The sequence below is a fragment of the Eucyclogobius newberryi genome, unplaced genomic scaffold (genome assembly GCF_026437365.1).
Source record: "Eucyclogobius newberryi isolate DKJ021-1_F unplaced genomic scaffold, fEucNew1.0.hap1 SCAF_2, whole genome shotgun sequence".
Classification (NCBI taxonomy): domain Eukaryota; kingdom Metazoa; phylum Chordata; class Actinopteri; order Gobiiformes; family Gobiidae; genus Eucyclogobius; species Eucyclogobius newberryi.
In genome coordinates this window covers 11,609,415-11,622,868 of record NW_027315834.1, presented here as the reverse complement: position 1 = coordinate 11,622,868, position 13,454 = coordinate 11,609,415, and the positions used below count along the sequence as shown (strand labels likewise).

At 40.3% G+C, this 13,454-nt stretch overlaps 1 protein-coding gene across 2 annotated transcripts in view; it reads left to right on the top strand.

Moving 5' to 3' along the window:
- gsna (gelsolin a) overlaps nt 1-12,598 on the top strand; it is a 37,420-nt gene extending 24,822 nt beyond the window's left edge. The window contains exons 9-17 of one of the 2 annotated variants that reach the window (XM_072453482.1): nt 1,063-1,196; nt 1,736-1,826; nt 3,032-3,058; nt 5,993-6,163; nt 6,406-6,580; nt 9,714-9,835; nt 10,257-10,334; nt 10,765-10,825; nt 12,137-12,598. In XM_072453482.1, the coding sequence (XP_072309583.1) occupies nt 1,063-1,196; nt 1,736-1,826; nt 3,032-3,058; nt 5,993-6,163; nt 6,406-6,580; nt 9,714-9,835; nt 10,257-10,334; nt 10,765-10,825; nt 12,137-12,306 (1,029 nt within the window). In that variant the 3' untranslated portion in view covers nt 12,307-12,598. The remainder of the gene's footprint in view (nt 1-1,062; nt 1,197-1,735; nt 1,827-3,031; nt 3,059-5,992; nt 6,164-6,405; nt 6,581-9,713; nt 9,836-10,256; nt 10,335-10,764; nt 10,826-12,136) is intronic. The other variant, XM_072453483.1, reaches the window with a different exon arrangement.
- Nucleotides 12,599-13,454: the final 856 nt, after the last annotated feature.

Here is a 13,454-nt window from a genome sequence, read left to right as displayed (position 1 = left end):
AGTTTAACTCTGGTTTAACTCTGGTTTAACTATAGTTTAACTCTGGTTTAACTATAGTTTAACTCTGGTTTGACTCAGGTTCAGTTCTGGTTTAACTCTGGTTTAACTCTGGTTTAACTATAGTTTAACTCTGGTTTAACTCTGGTTTAACTATAGTTTAACTCTGGTTTAACTATAGTTTAACTCTGGTTTGACTCTGGTTCAGTTCTGGTTTAGATCTGGTTTAACTCTGGTTTGACTCTGGTTTAACTCTGATTCAGTTCTGGTTTAGTTCTGGATCTGATTCTGAATATGTTAAAGTTAAAAATAGCTAAAGAGTTAAAAATAGACGCAGCACAAAAATCTGTCCCTAATATCCGCTGGGACTCCGAGCCTCAGTTCTCAGGTCCAACTTGGACACAAAACCAGGCAGCGAGCCAGCACAGAACACACCTGCAGCACGGCAAGGTCAAAGATCACCACCAGAAACTAGTCCTGACTCACGGGCCGGGCAGGACTCTGAACCCTGACGCTGCTCATACGTCACATTGTGGTGCTCAGGTCTGGTCCGTCTCGTTTGGTGTCCCTCGGGTGCTCCTGGCCTCCTCGTGTGTGGGCCGCGGTGTCGTCATCGCATTCCGCTCAAGAGCATTGCCATTCTGTGCTCAACACCTACAGAGAATGACCCTCGTCCTGCCATTGCGCGCCACCAGAATCATGCCCTCTCTGTGTCGTGCACGGGGCTCCGTCACGACCGTTTTGGCTTTGTTTATATTCCTCTCACGTGCATCTTCTCACTTCTCCTTTGACCCGCTCCGTTTGTCCCGACACAGGTGCGCAAAAAGTAGGGAAAAGGAAACGTTAAGAGCGTCATTTTAAAAGCACAGCCACCATAAATGTACGAAACATGCTAGAAATACAAACAAAGATGCAAACTATAAAAAATAAATATACGCGAAGCATCCAGCTACGTCTGTTGAACATAACTTTAGAGCTGTATAATTCTAGCAGTCCAGTTCACCGTGGTTACAGTCAAGAGCATTATATTACTGCACGTGAACGTTTCAAAACTGCATATTCCAGATCTGGCGCATCGAGGGCTCGGACAAAGTTCCCGTGGATCCGTCGACTTACGGTCAGTTCTACGGAGGAGACAGTTACATCATCCTGTACAACTACAGCCACGGCGGACGACAGGGGCACATCATCTACATGTGGTGAGTGGCATGTTCTGCTTTTATGATCAAATACCACAATGTTTTCTTCTGATTTTAGGAAAGTAGCTGAATTCTGAATAACACAAAAAGAAAGAGTAACTGTACTGTACTGGTCATACTGAGAAATGTTTTGTGAGATTATATTATAACCATGTCATAAAGTTGTTTCCTCTTGGAGTTCATTGTGTCTCTGGACTTTCAACTCAAATTGCTGCTTTGTTCACTTTCCTGCTGCTGAAATAACTCGCTTTAGTTGTAAAAAAACATCACAATTTAACGCTTCTTCATGATGAAACTGTGACCGAACAAGACTGAAATCATGTTATTATTCATGTTGTTATTCCTCATGTTTGTGACCGGCTTTATGTAACTGAACTTTCCTAAAGACTAAATAAATAGAAATATAACAAAAACAGCCTGATAAAAACTGTTATTTACATTTAGTCTGTCTTTTGGGCGATAGATTGGCCTAAAAATACTCTTCCCATGAAAAGCTGCACGTCGTTCTTTCAGAGACGCCGTTTGTTGTGTGTTTTCAGGCAAGGCTCTGACTCCAGCCAGGACGAGATCGGAGCGTCGGCCATCTTGGGCGCTCAGCTGGACGACGAGCTGGGCGGCGGACCAGTCCAGGTAAAGACACCGCACGCCGCGCCACGTCCAGGTTTAAACGCATCGTCCACCCGTTAAAGGGCGCTTGACTCTATATTGTGTATTTTTGCCTGTTGTAAATATGAATGATAGTTTTACGCCAATCAAGTAGCAATTTGTGGAGAAAAAAAGCTATAGAAAATGACAGGAAGTGACATCACACAAAGGTTATGCAGAATTCACACAAAAAAGACAACTATTTTGACCCTCACATGAATTCTAAACATTAATAGCTTTCATTTGTTTTCATGGGTCAATTGTTTTATACGTTTTAGCCCTGTAGTTGCTGGGTAATGTGATGTTTGTAGTGTCATCAATTACAACCAGGAAGTAAAATTATCCATGGGTTTCAGTCACGTGATGTAATTGTTCTCTCCACGTTGAAGACGTCACGCATGCTGTTGCATCTCTGCTGTTAGACATGAAAAACTGAAAATGAAAAGGGTTGACACTTCAAGAAGACAGAAGTTCTGGGCTTTGGTCCTTATCTACAGTCTACAAGTCGCTGACACTTAAAAGCAGCGAGAAACTTGCCACAACAAACTTTTGTGGACATTTCCATCTGCTCTTCCTCGTCCACAAGCCTCTGCACCGGACAAGCCCTCAAAGCTTTCAAGAGCACGGACTTTGTGTCTGATCCTAAAATATAACACCAGGACAGTTGTAAATTAGGCCCGTTAAAACTGTCTGCAAGTAGGCTAACGCTTATTAGCATAGTCACAAAATAATATGTACACTAGCATTAGCCAGCTGATAACGACCTGAAACAAACAGCTCTGGAGGGATTTCTGTAAGTCCACTGGTCCCTCCTGAACACAGTAACACATTTGTGGACAAACTTTGGGGACGTTACACAAGAGGACTCCTTTGTTTTGAGACTTTTTGTTGGCACAGCCCACAGTGAGCATGCGGCTTACATCCTCAAGATGGCAGTAGCAACAAGTGTGTGACGTCCCTTCAAACCCATGAATAAACCTAAAAAAATAGCTGGGATACATTTTTATAATGTTTTGCAAAATGTAAAACATATTTATCGTAACTGCATTTCAATTCAATGAGTCATCCAACCTGGCATAGGCGCTTTAAGTTCTCAGGCTGCTCCTCCTCCTCCTGCTGACCTCTGACCTTTCCCTCTGCTTCTTCCTCTTCCTGTTGCGTTTCTTTACGACCCTGTGCCGTCTCTTCAGGTTGTTGGCGCTCCCATAACCACGCAGGTATCTCCATCTTCATCCTCCGCTCACTTGTGACCGACTGACTTATTCGCCACGTTTACATGCACCGAGTACTCCCATTAGGCCACTTGTCCAACCGTAGTCCGATTACGGCGGCAAATTGGGCAGACCGGCTCAAAACAGACAAACAGCTGCAAACAGTGAGCCAAGAAAACAAGTGCAGAGTTTACACATTATTGGCCTGTGCTCAGTTTAAGAGAGCGGCGTTACAGTCGTTTGTACTTTCACTTTTAAGCTCGGGTGATAAATAAAACCAAACAAAATAAACTACAAGTTAATCAGCAGCAGTAATTCTGCAACCAACAAAAAATTTAGTAGTTTAGTCTGGTATAATGACTATTTCTATTGTACATTTAGACTTTTTGAATATGTTTTTAACCAAAATAAAGGCAGAAATATTGTCATTCTAAGTTTCCAGACAGAGAACAATTATAACTAAAACGTATTATTGTTGGAAATCAGAAATTGTTCACTATTTTCTGACATTCTGATTAAAAACTGCCGATATCCATGTAATAAAAAGGTCTTTTTGGTCACGTTTTATAGTTCGTACAGTCCCGATAACGACTGCGATCCTCTAATTATCTCGTACAATCGACTTGTTTAGTCAGTTCGTTGTTACTCGTCTAAACCTGTAAAACACAAGTTTTCCTGGCACTGGTTTCTTCTTGTGCACTGTTTTCACGCAGCAGGAATAATCAGAATCTGAACCGGGTTTCCCCCTCTTCCTGGAATCCTGTTGTAATCAGATTTGGGCGGGTTTTCTCGATGGACATGTAAACGTACAAACTAACTCATTTTCACTCTCCCTTGTTAACTTTAGAAAGAGACGCATTGACGAAACAAAAACCACACACTCTATTCACGCATGTTTAAGTCATTCTGTTTGTGTTTGAGCATTTTTGAACCACATTAAGCATATTTTATGTAATAATCGTTGCACGTTTAGCTGCATACTTTGCCGCAGCATGAACGTGTGTGAATTGGTTTCTCTGTCTAATCCATACTGCACTAGGAACTACATCATGAGTAGTTCACAGATTAACTAACCATGAGTTTATTATTCAGATTAACATTTGGTAAAAGCATGTATTAGATGATAGTTTTAGTTGAATGCATCATTGATTTTTGAGATAATTGATCAGCTCCTTCTCATTTTACAGACACACAAAACAAATCTGGAAACACAATCTAAGAGCAATAGCAATAAGTAGCAATAATACAAGTAATGAGTAATAATAATAACGGTTCCATATGGTTTAAACATAAATAAAGTTACAGAATACCAAGTCCAACATAAGCGTCCCGTCTTGCCCACAGTTGTTGTTGAATTTTTCCACTTTCAGGTCAAGTCTGAAAGTCATTTTCTCCATTTGTCTAATGTCTGTTATAATGTCGGTCCAGTCCTTAATCGTTGGTGGTTTGTGTCATCTATTTCCTTGTGATTGCCTTTTTTCCTGCTGCCAAAATTATATTCCAAAGACATTCATTCATTGTGTCCATGGCAGAGGTTCTGAGGTCCAAGTAGTTCTGAAATGGGATGGTAACGTCAAATATAGTCTGTATCTCCTGGTGGATTTCAGTCCAATATTTTTGAGCAGCAGGACAGTCCCATAACACGTGATAGTGGTTTGTCTCCGGGCGGCCACAACAGTCAGCATTTCCCTGTGAGGAACGGCACTTTGACATGGTGTTATGAAGAAACGTGACACATATAGAGACAGATATGTGATTTTATGGGTTAGGGATACAAACAGTTTCCCACTCCTCAACCGTAAGAACAAAATTACCTTCTCTTTCCCATTTGTTTTTTTGATATATTCAGTAGAGTAGTTGTCCAGGTTAATAATGCATTGATATACTTTAGATATTATTCCCCTTGTAAGATCGGATTTATAGGCCTTAATAAAAAATTAAATCAGAGGGTTATAACGGTTGTTTATTTTTTTTGTTAAAATAACTCCTTCTTTGTAAATACTTAAACAAGTTCTGTTTCTCCAAGTTAAATGATTCTTTCAATATATCAAAGATTTTCATATAATTATCTTTGAAAACCTTTATATCTTTTGTAATCCTGACCTTGAATCTCGGGTCAGTTCTATTTTGCAGAAAACCTGGATCATCCTTTGTAACTGTAAACTGTAAACTGTGTTGAAGTTTATGCAGCGAGCTTCACACAGTTTGGTGCTGCCCTCTAGTGTCCGCTTCAGTTACTGCGGCCACAACTGTCGCGCTGGAGGTTTTTCAGTTCAGCGTTTCACTTGGGCTCCCTCTACAGGCGAGTCACGGACAGTGCAACGTGCTTTTACATGCAACGCTTTATAATAACTACACTTGTTCATGTGTTAATAAAGCATGAACAAAGATTCACTGTGAGCAAAATGTTTATTAAGAATGATTCAGGCTTAGCTAATACTCTAACCTTTAACCCTAACCGTAATTAAGTTGTTACTAAGCCTGAATCATGCCTAATAAACTATATTATCGATTATAGATGAAGTCTTTGTTCATGCTTTGATAAGGTATATTAAGGTGTAGTTATTGTACAGTAGTGTATTCTAAGCTGTAGCTATTGTAGGATATATAATATTTTGTTGGAGCAGGTTATTATCACAGAAATATAAGTTTATATTATTTTAAGATCTGTAAACCAAAGGTTTACAAACAGCCTTGGAATTACATTTTTGATAACATTGTAAATATACAGTTTTGTTTGTCTAAGTTGAGACCAGTAGTGAAGAATGAAGAAAATGTACTTTCTTTTAATATCTATTCATTTTGTTGTGGAACCATTTTGAACCAGGATAATGCGATGTAAGAGATCAAACATGAAATACCGACTCCAAATGGGCCCAAAAGTATATACAAATATAACAAACCAAGTGTAACACGCTCTCCTCTGCGCTTGTGTGTCAGGTGCGTGTGGTGCAGGGCAAAGAGCCGGCCCACCTCATGAGTCTGTTCGAGGGGAAGCCCATGGTGGTCCACAGAGGTGGGACGTCCAGAGACGGAGGTCAGAGCACTCCAGCTGAGACCAGACTGTTCCAGGTCCGCTCCAACTCAGCCGGATACACGCGCGCCGTCGAGGTGAGGACAGGACACTCAGGGAGATGGACAATGTTTATTACCTTTATTTAAAAAAAAAAGAATAATGTGACATGTGGTTCAGAGTTTGAATTTATGGTCCACAATCACTGGGAATTGGAAAATGTTATATATCTTTAAACTGTATTTTTCTTTTAGATATGAATCATGTTTATTTGAGGTGCAAAACTGAAATCCAGCTGCAGATAAAACTTAGTAAAGTAATGACGTCCTATGATTTGCAGGTCGATGCTACTTCCTCTAACCTGAACTCCAACGACGCCTTTGTTTTGGCGGGTCCCGGAGGCTGTTTCCTGTGGGTGGGTCAAGGCGCCTGTGACACCGAGAAGCAGGGGGCGCTACAGCTGTGCGACATCCTGGGAGCGAGCGCGACGGAGCTGCCCGAGGGCGGAGAGAGCGGTGAGTCACAGCTCCGACGTCCAATCATCAAACAGAATATTACAAGTATTTTATAACTGTCACGCATCTTTAAAGGACACGTATTATGCTCTATTTTTTGTATTGTTATTGGCCTTTAAACATGCTGTTACTCCGCTTTGGCATCTACACTAGTCCAGCTCAAAATTGTTCTAAAACTGTCAGATTTTGTCCAGTTTATGGGATTTTCTTTAGTACCGATGCTTCAAATTAGTATCTTGTTTTGACACTAGTTTCAGTATCGATTAGCATTTGATGTTTGACACTTATGACAATCGTAGTACCTGTAAAAGTATTATTTGATTTTTTACTAAACATAACTGTGTTTTCCTTTACAAGAGCTCAATTCAATATCGACAAATTCAAGTATTTTTAAACAAACTGTACTTACGCTGATCCCCAATGATACTGCAATCGTAAGTAAATTCCTGGATCCCTGAATCAAAACTAGGGCTGTGAAACGTGTAACTCGTGCGATTATTCAGGGAAAATGTACACAGATAAATCACAGTTTAGCTCAAACACGCTCTATTAGATTACCGTATTTTCCGCACTAAAAGCCTTTCATTTTCTCAAAAACGAAAGTGCGCCTTATAATCCGGTGCGCCTTATATATGTCAAATTATAGAAAATAGACTATTCATTGACAGTGCGCCTTATAGTGCGGAAAATACAGTACGCACTTTACCTGAACGAAGCAGGAGCAGCGCCGGTTTTCCGTGGTCAAATTTCCGTACACATAAAATCCACAAATCTTCACGTGGACGAGCACAGATCTCTCAGCGGCTGACGTTTACGAGCGACGCCACAAAACAATCCAAAGACGTGCGCTCCGTCATTAAAATAAAAGTCACATGTGACCCAAATATTCCACCAAACTGTAGCAGAACACTGAAGGGCCTTGAACTCCACTAAACCTGTTGGTCCTGTAAATTTACCTGAAACATGTGACCATATGGATTTATTATGATATATACTTGAATTATTGCCAAAAGGCCTTTCGAATAGGCTTATTTACATAGATTTGTGAAATAATAATGAAAGATAATGTGCAAATTAGAAAGATTTATGTTATGTTGTTATATAAAGGACATTAACGTAAGCGCGCTGTGCGAATCATTGTGATTTATCATATTTCAAGTGTTCAAAAGTTTTGATTGGATACATTTTTTTGATCGATTTCCATTACAAACTGACCTTTTTTTTTAGCCCAGTCTTCCAAAACCTGGCAGACACCAGACAGACAAAACCAGTGAGACTTATGACCGTATATAATACATACATTGACCGGTTCAACTCCTTGATCCTTCTTCCCCCCCGTTTCCACACACTGCGCTGCGCTCGCAGACCCTTGAACAAACCGGCGAAATGTCCACGAAGTCCAGTACAAAGCTGCTCTTTAAAGGCAGCGCTTGTGTTCATTCATTTTGCAGCGCACACGGCCGCGTTCTTGCATCAGGCCTTTGGTGTTTCAGTCGTCTCGATGTACCGCGGGCCAAAACACAAAACACAATCAATATTTCACACAAAAGAAAACATAAAATAAAAATCTGACCCCTGATAAAGAGAAACTGGTACAAAACGAAGCAGAACCCGACCTGTGATTTTCATTATTCATCTGTGGCCCATCACGTCTCTGGGTTTGTTTTGAAGCAGAAAGTGCCCTGTTCGGCGCTTTGTTCGACCGCGGTTGCACCATCTAAATGTACTATTGATGCCGGTCTTCTGTCAACTTCTGTAAGAGTCGAACGCCAACCAAGAAAAGGCAATTTAGGAGAATCTGTGAAGTCCAAAACTCTACAGCGAGAGTTTTTGTGTGAGACAGACACAAAGAGATAATGTACAGCCATTTCTTTTGTTATGATTGACTTAAAAGGTGCACTACGTAACTTCTTGTCTCCATGGAGATGTTTTTGCTTAACTTGAATTGTTCCTCACTATGGCATTTAATTGAGCCGTCTTGCATTTATTGAATGTGTGCGTTTTATCACCAAAAAAACACAACAAAACGTGCATTCTTACCATGAATGCACGTTTTGCCTCTCCACAGATGTGAGCTGTAATTTTGGCCTGCTATCTTCATCTTCTAGTCTCCATGGAGATATTTAAGTTTATTATTTGAGTTTATAATCTTGTTATAGCATTGTTCTTTCATCAGAAACAGACCTTGGGTTGTATTTAGCTTAATTTACACTTGTTTACTGACTCCTGAGTCCTCTTCCTCTGAGCCTCAGAAAAATACTTGGTTTCAAATGTTCCACTTTTGTGATGTCAAAAGTAGAGAGTCGAAGATCCAATGTGCTGCTTTTATGTCCATTAATCATTACCAAACTCGTTCTGAGCATTTCTGTCGTCAAATCATCTTTATTAGCATGTCTGGGAAAGCTAGCTTGGGTTTATTTCCCCATGGTAATTCTCTCTGCTGCCAGTAGATGGAGTGCCAACACAAATCTTACATAACATCTCACAGATAAAAAAATAAATAAAGTAATGTGTGCTTTCAGTGGATACATTATTTTAAGGTCTTAAAAGCAAAGGTATAAGAGCAGGTTAAATGAAGACCTACTGTGCTTTTGTCTGCTACATAATCTATGACACCGAGGATCATTACGTTCGTGCCCTGTTGCTGGACGCAGCCGAATCCTACGTCTGTGTCACTGTTTAGGAAAATAAAGTTGCAGAACAGCGGGAGTAGAGAACAGTGGGCGTGACACAAGGAGTCAGAACAATGTCTCCAAATATACATGAATCACTCTGAATACAACTGTGAGTGGTTTAATGAGAAGAAAAACAATGATATAATGCTCTTAAAAGTTGATTGTGCTCATTATGTCTCCTTTAAAGGCTATAACAATACAATGAATGCAGAATATGTGTGATTTAATGTCGTAGTAAACAAATAAGATAAGATAAGATAAGATATTCCTTTATTGTCCCACATGGGGAAATTTCATTGGTGCAACGCAGGTAGATACAGAGGTAGATACAGAAGAACAGATCACTTATGTGTCGTCTTGTAAAGGTTGATGACCCAACAATCAACCATCAGACCACCTCAGGGTCAGCGCTGAATCTGTCCGTCTTTGTCCGTTTAAACGGCCCGTTCTCTTCACAGATGACTTCTGGGAAATCCTGGGAGGAAAGTCCGAGTACCGCACTTCCACCAGACTCAAGGACAAGATGGACGCTCACCCGCCGAGACTGTTCGCCTGCTCCAACAAGACGGGCAACTTCATCGTACGGCTCAGGCTTTTTGTGTTCGTCCCAGGGGGTTCAGAACCACGGAAAACTGAGAAACACCCAAATAGACTGAGATGTTTTTCTCACAAAGGCAGCACTCATTTTACTAGAAAAAATATCGCATCTTTTGAATGGTGCAAAGTCCTCAAAATGTTGCCCTAAAAGGCTGAAACCCACAAATAGGCGAGGACTTCTGCTCATTCCATTACAAAGCAGTCTCAGCTCGAATGAACGATTTGTAGAGTTTTGTATTCTGTTTAAGAATAAATGCAGCGCAGGTAGTGAAGCAGTTTTGTCACGTGCCATATATAAAGCATGTATAGAAAAAGATCGATGGGGAACTAACGATCCCTTTAGATGTCGTAATGTAATCAATTGTAACTTTTACCACGGCGTAACCACGTCTCCCTCTGTCCAGATCGAGGAGGTTCCCGGGGAGCAGACCCAGGACGACTTGGCCACGGATGACGTCATGATCCTGGACACGTGGGAGCAGGTAACAACCTGAGCTGCCAAAAAAGTATTTCAAGACAGTATAATCCACTTCCAAATATATATATTTTTAAAAAGAGCCAGGGTTTCTCAGTAGAGTTGTTGGCAGGTGAGGCTGGTTTTCCGCCGAGAGACAGCAGGGGGCGACGGTGGAGTTTTTCAGATTTAACTTGTTTACATGACATTTCCGTAGCGGGATAACACCAGAAATCAGATAATGATCAGATTTTTGGTGAACAAACAAAACACACAAACAATTCACTCACAATCCTTTGAGTCCTTTAAAATCGTCCCAAATAATAAGTGGACTTGTAAATATTTTGTTCGACCAAGACACCATTGACCCAATAATCGACTAATCGACTAAACGCCCAGAAACGACCTGGACTCTGGCGTGGAACCGCAATACAACTTAAGATACGTGTGTGTTTCAGGTGTTTGTGTGGATAGGAAACGAAGCTCAGGAAGAAGAGAAGACCGAGGCCATGGCTTCAGGTAAGAGACCAAAAAAAAAGAGACCTGTGAATTTAGCGTCTCTGGGTAGTTCTTTTATTTGCACATATGTTATTTGACATTCTTGCTAATCTTGAAAGCCAGAATTCAACCTTTATTTTGGAATCGCTGTCATAAAATATTTGCAGCAGTCACATAATATAGATAGGGAGGACATTTTGGGTGAACGAAGTAACTAAACTGACACTCAACTTAAAACAAAGCCTAAAAAGGCGTGTAAGTACATGCAACTGAAATTGAATCCAATCCTAAACGGCTTAAAAGGTCAGTTGTTTGTCAGTTTCATTTGTGTGTGAGACAAAGTTTTCTCAGAACATTTTGAACACTCAGTGAACAGCAACAGATTGTTTTAAAGGCGTAACGGACGATTTTTTGGCACCAAATCTGAGTCTCATTTCCTGGTGGCGTGGACTGCCGATTAGTCCTTCCACGTATCAATCATAGGATGCACCTACCGCTCACCTGCAGCCTCGTGCGGCTCGTCCCCAGGAGAGCAGCACGTTTCCGCGTGTCTAAGCGCATGGATCTATCATAATATAGTTCCCTCAGTGTACGGGACAAAATTAAGACAGAGAAAGACAGTTCGAGATGACTCAGAAGAGACGGAAATCTACGGAGACGAGAGATGCGATGCGATCCGTCGCGCTAATAAACAATCGCACTTTGCTTTTTTGTGCGTCCACATGGGGGGAGTGCGTATGGGCACTTCCGCCTGAGTTCTCAAATTGGCGAAAAATCGTCCATTACGCCTTTACTCTGTTGAAATTCACCCCTCTTTTGGGTGAACCTCGGAGCACCCAAAGAGCGACACCCAAAGCGCTATGATACACTGTGTTTAAAGATTGCAGACATTTAACAGATGCATAAATGTTGAGAACATTGCCATAATCCAGTAAGGGCGAAAAGGTGGCCAATACCAACCATTTACGGGCTTGGAGGAGGGTAAAACGGGCTTTAATGCGATAATAAAAAATTTGCTTTGTTATTTATTTATTTTCAATTGTAAAAAACTCAAGAATTCAAGTCTTACATGTTGGGTTAATGTCACATGACCATGTTTCAACAATAAAAACAGGTAAACGAAACATAGACATTCACTTAGTCATTCAAAAGTCATTGGACCCACTTCTATTTTAAGCCATTTTAGATCAATATTGCACTTTACAATGGGCAAAATGTAAAAATTATGATCTGAATATGTTAAAGTTAGGTACTGAATAAATACCTGTAAAAAGTGTAATTATCTCTGTTTTCCGCCTTTCTCGCGCCTTTAAACCTTTGCGTGTCCCTCAGCCGTCCGCTACATCGAGACGGACCCTGCGAGCAGAGACCGGCGCACGCCCATCGTCAAGGTCAAGCAGGGATTCGAACCCCCGACCTTCACGGGCTGGTTCCTGGGCTGGGACCACGAGTACTGGACCAGCGACCCTCTGGAGCGCGCCATGGCTGAACTGGCCCTTTAAGAGACCCACCCAAAACCACGGCCCCCGCTCTGTGCTGCCCCCTCCTGCTCCCTGCCGACGTGTTTTATATGATTCTTTATTGTGTTTTTAAGAGATAAGCGTTTTATTTCAGTCACTCGTTGCCTTTTGGAGTTGTTTTATGCCAATATGAACCAGGGTCAGAATATGGACTATTTACTTCAAGCATAGACAGAAAAAGTATTGGACAGTGAAATCAACTAAATCACCCGAATAAAGACTTGTACAATTTTATTTTATTTTTTTAACATTTCAGGGTTATTCTAAACATTTTTAAAATACTTTATTTTATTATTATTATTATTTTTTAATCAAAGTGTGGTAAAAAAAATGTATTAAAAAAAAGGAAGAAAGGAAACATGAAATATATCTAAAGTATTCAAACTGCACTTATTTTTTAATTAAAGTCATTCATAGATGTTCCTTTTCATTCATAGATGTTTAACTATTTAAATGAGGCATTTTCTGCCCATAATTTTAATAGTTAAACGTTTTTCTATGCAAAATCCTGAATATTACATTGTTAACCATCATGAATTGTCATTATTGTCAACAAAGCAAGGCGTAGTGAGTTTTATTTGTCAATTATTTATTAATTATGTCATTCATTATGTTAAAACGTGTCCAGTAATTCTCCTGTCTGTGCTTTAAACCGAGTCACTTTCCAATCAAACCCGTCAAAACTAGTGAAGTTACTGTAAATGGATGCAAAAAAAACCCCAATCCTCGAGCCAAATAGCAATACGACAGATGCCTTAGAACCGTTATTTACGTTAGCGCACAGTTTTGTTAAGGTACCGTGCGGTTTTAGCACAATTGTATTTATTTGATAGAGCTACAGCTTGTTCTGTGACGCCAGACGCTAAAAGAAACCGTCGCTTTGCTGCTTGGTCGCCAGTCACTATTCGCCACAATCAATAAAAAAATGATGGAAAAAGATCATTGCTTTGAGTATTTTTTTTGCAATTGTGAGCCATACATTCAAATATATTCTAAAACACGTAGAAAATATGTTTTTATAACAAAGACAGCGACATTATCAGATCAGAATTTCAAAAAAGAATCAACAATTTCAGATTTTATACGTAATTACACTTTATCTAGAAGCCTTTAGTCATTCTATTCCAACG